At 29.9% G+C, this 4,435-nt stretch overlaps 1 protein-coding gene across 1 annotated transcript; it reads right to left on the bottom strand.

Annotated features, from left to right (window-relative positions):
* Nucleotides 1-732: 732 nt before the first annotated feature.
* Nucleotides 733-1,637, bottom strand: LOC111617291 (polycystic kidney disease protein 1-like 2). The gene is made up of 2 exons (XM_023358602.1): nucleotides 1,396-1,637; nucleotides 733-1,328 (listed from the first exon to the last, which is right to left on the bottom strand). The coding sequence occupies exons 1-2, from the start codon at nucleotides 1,606-1,608 to the stop codon at nucleotides 1,149-1,151; spliced, it is 393 nt and encodes a 130-aa protein (XP_023214370.1). The 5' UTR covers nucleotides 1,609-1,637; the 3' UTR covers nucleotides 733-1,148.
* Between the last annotated feature and the right edge of the window lie 2,798 nt (nucleotides 1,638-4,435).

Here is a 4,435-nt window from a genome sequence, read left to right as displayed (position 1 = left end):
TTAAACTTAATCATAAGACGGTTAACATAAATAAAGCTTGGAGTTTGGAAACTTTAAATGTTTTTATGCTTTTTACTTGATTTCATAAGAAATAATCACAGTGGTCATGGAATTCCCGCTGATGAATTTTTCTCTGGTTCAACGGATAAATCCCCCATCGCTGAGTTTGGCAATGTTCAAAAATTTTACCAGTTTTTCTGGAATACTTAAATTTTCCATCATTACACTTGTTACTTTTTCTTTAACTACAGTATAGCTATCTCGTTGTATAAATAAATAAATCAGTGATGGTTGATGAGCCATTGATACCCTGCGTTACCAAGTGTAATTTTCACAAGTAATTTTAAACTTTTTATTTGATTACCCATTACGTAAACTGGTTTTCTTTTATATTCACTTGAATATTTTTCATTTATTTTCTGAAAAACTAACTCATTTTCAAAGTAATTACTATTTATAAAATGCAATAATTNCAGTGGTCATGGAATTCCCGCTGATGAATTTTTCTCTGGTTCAACGGATAAATCCCCCATCGCTGAGTTTGGCAATGTTCAAAAATTTTACCAGTTTTTCTGGAATACTTAAATTTTCCATCATTACACTTGTTACTTTTTCTTTAACTACAGTATAGCCATCTCGTTGTATAGATCATCCATATTAATGTTATATTGTAAATTCAAGGCTTTGAATTTTTACATTTTTATCTATTCACAAAAATGTCTTTTTGATTTTATCGTCAAATCTCAGGTTATTTATCAAAGAAGAATGCTTTCTGAGTTGGCTACTTTTACTTTTTGAACTTCGACGGACGTCCGTTTTATTTCATTAAATTTTATACAGTTTATGCATTTTATTACTAATATAGTGATAAAGGTTTTGAGGGGGATTTGAGTTTTGTTGGACGTCCAAAGAGGGGGAGGGGGAGTAAAAATTTGAAGAAAAATGCGGACTTAATTTATGGGCAATTCCTTACTACTTTGCTAACAATCACAAGAACTCTCAATAAATAAATCAGTGATGATTGATGAGCCATTGATACCCTGCGTTACCAAGTGTAATTTTCACAAGTAATTTTAAACTTTTTATTTGATTACCCATTACGTAAACATATTTGAGCGAACACCGAAAAACAAAAAAATATTTTACTACTACTTACTAGTTTTAATTCGTACTTGTCTCATAATGGCATAACTTATTTTTACATTATTTCTGTCATCAATAAAACCTCGCAAACCTAAAGGTATTCGATTATTATACCAGTTTCCGATCAATAATTCTGGAATCAAAACTTCAGTAGTCCAATTCCAAAATCGTCTATCCGTATTAACCTTTAAAGTAGCCAAAATTTAATATAGAAAAATATTAAAATAAAATACAATTGTTTAATATTTATACCTTATTAAAATCATTCCAGTGATCTCCAGGTTTGATAAAATTATTTATTATGTTTAACCTCATATAATAACCGTTTGGATCTCTTTGACCATAGCTTATAATTACGAGAATCCAAAGATACAGAGAATAAACGACCAGTTCTCTTATTATATTATTCAGTCGTACTTCTTTTTCACGTTTTATTCTAGCTTTTTCTAATGTTTTCTCATCCATGGGTCGATAAATGTTCCTTTTAGATGTTTTCTTAGCTAATAGAATGGAAATAACTTATTTAATATAAATGACAAAATATCAGCTTAAAATTAAATATTTAAAAATATATTTAAATTTTCACCCTCTCTCCTTTCATAAGCTATGTTTTCACTTTCTTATAGGCTAATCTCAAATCTTAACTGCACATACACCTATTTTTTTTACATTAAGACTACAGAAGTCATAATGACAGAAAATGTAACCTGAATATAATTTGAGATGCATTTTCTATAAACATTGTGTTGGTACACTTGAGGGTAAGTTAAATTCCAAAAAGTAGAGAATTTAATATAAATGATTAGGTCTTGATCTCCAAAACAGCTGTATATGTTTTAAAAATCTGGAGAAATACTACGTAAATATGTGAAAATCTTAATTTTATAGAATAATTTCGTTTAAAATAATTTCTTTGGCTTTTATAATGATAACAGTAATTGAAATTTCTCAATACAGACACAATTATGCAGATGATATTCTTATCATTTGGAAGAGAAGCTATGCCAGTTCTTTCATCACATCTATCTCAGAAACTCTTGAGACTTACATTCAACATGGACCGATAGTTTTTCAGAAGTCCATTTCTTTAATCTTGAAATCAATCAAAGACCATGATAGATATGACATAACTGTACAACTGTCTGTAAGAAGAGCACACCTCAACCAATATATACACACTGCATATATACAGTATATTCTGATTCTATTTATTGTACATTGATTCCTAAAAGACAACCATTACATCTCTCTAGTAGACAGAATTTTTGGTCTATGCTCTGATTGAAACCTTTTATCTATTTTTTCACAATTCTAAATTCTGCATACTCATAACTTTTAGTTTCTAGATCAGATGGATAGAGCTATTGGAAAATCAGAAAATTTCCAGAGGCCTAGTAACAGAGGTTCCCACAATCCTCTATGGAAATACAACTGAAAACTATACAACTTGGGCCTATCTCTCTCAGCCAACTTGCTAATTTCTCATCAATAACCAACCTCTCAGCCTCAGTATCTATCAACCACTTAACCTTAAAGTCATTGATTGTACTACCAATAATTGAGACTCATCTATCAGATAACAAAATTTCATTGGCCAAACTTAACAATAGAAGTAGCTGATTCACACAACTAGTTCACTCTTAGTTTAACACTTTTTTCATCTTGTACTACTGTGCTAGGTAGCCAAGCTGCCTGCATTTAAGATACCTCCACATTCCCACAGGTTCTGGGTTACATTTTTTAATTTGCAAACCTCAATCAATAAAAACATAGACTCCTTTAATTCCTTACTTGCTCCTCCAACTTAAGAGATTTTATTCTCAACTTCCTTATCAATTTTTGAATCATCAGCACATCCTTCCATATTTGCATATATATACTCTGTAGTTCCCTAGCTCTATCTTCTTCAGTGAATATAATTGCCNTAACTTGATGTGGAGCATATACTTTAAATTAAATAAATGAAAAATATGATTAAAAATTGCAGCCCAGCATTGCGATGATGTCACAATAAATAATTGCTCATTATAAATTTACTCCTGGAGACAACTTTTAAGAAAGAGTACTGTTTTTTGTGAACTATTTCTTTTGAAAGCATGCTCAAAGTTGTTGTGAATGACTGTATGTTAAACAAATCATAAATATGAAGTTAGTTATCATTTGTATAAGCAACTTGAATATAGGTATATTTTCTTTATTACAGTTTTGTAACAGAAATTCAAAGCTATGAAATGTACTATACTTCCTTTCTGTTGATAAAATTGAACTAGCTACCGTAGTTAATTTAATGAAGTAATCAATATACCTTTAACAGTGGTTAAAGTTGAAGAAAAACTAATATTTTTACTTTCCCAGCTGTTAAATATAACAGAGAGAATCAGTCAAAAAATGACCCCCCCCAAGATTTTTGGACTTAGGACACCTTGAAATATTAAGAAATGCAAAAAAATTTTTGGGGTTTTTCTGTATGTATTGACGTTAGTGTGTGGGGGCACAAGTTTGTTCACCCTGTTTGAAGCTTAATAACTCCTGTGCTTTTTGTTGAAAATTTCTGAAATTTTGCAGAGATATTTGTTTATCTGGTGGTTAAAGGTCGAGGAGGAAATAATGGAGTTGCATGTATCTCCAGTAGGGTCAAACTTAATGACGATTTTGCTCATTATTAGCATTTACAATTTTTTACAAAACTCATCCCTACCCCCAAAATTAAGCTTTTTGCCATTTTATAATAATTAAAAATANTAAACTCTCTCAGTTAATTAGAGGTATAAGTAGCTAGTTTGTTGATAGATATATTTTAATCTCCTTTTGTTTTCAACCACTACTTTATTTTATTTATTACACCTTTGTTATTTGTTAAATTGACTCTGCTCTAAATGTATTTTGATGGTCACCCTGTTGAGTAAATAAATTATTATTAAAACTCAAGCAATACAGTATATAAATTCATTTATTGATTAATAGTAAACTTTAGCATAAATCTTCAGTATGTATTAAGTATTTTCAATGCCCTAGTTCAATTTGTTTAGAGGCATTATATAGATAGATATAGAACAAAAATATTAGTAATGAGCAATGAGATGAGACCTCTAAGGCAAGACCTTGGCCAAGTATACCCATGTGGAACGTAACTGATGGAAACATGTTTTTGCAGCTCAGTTTTTTTTTTTTTGAATATACAAAACAATTAAGGAAGTCAAAAAGTTTATATACTGTACTATTTTTGTTAAACCTAGACTAACATTTTCATGTCTAGTCTCAAAAATAATTTCTTATGGATAAATGCTTATTA

The sequence above is a fragment of the Centruroides sculpturatus genome, unplaced genomic scaffold (assembly GCF_000671375.1).
Source record: "Centruroides sculpturatus isolate CEXI.00-Female unplaced genomic scaffold, Cexi_2.0 scaffold5413, whole genome shotgun sequence".
NCBI classification, from domain to species: domain Eukaryota; kingdom Metazoa; phylum Arthropoda; class Arachnida; order Scorpiones; family Buthidae; genus Centruroides; species Centruroides sculpturatus.
Note: the sequence above shows the minus strand (reverse complement) of the source record. Positions and strands in the feature narration are given on the sequence as shown.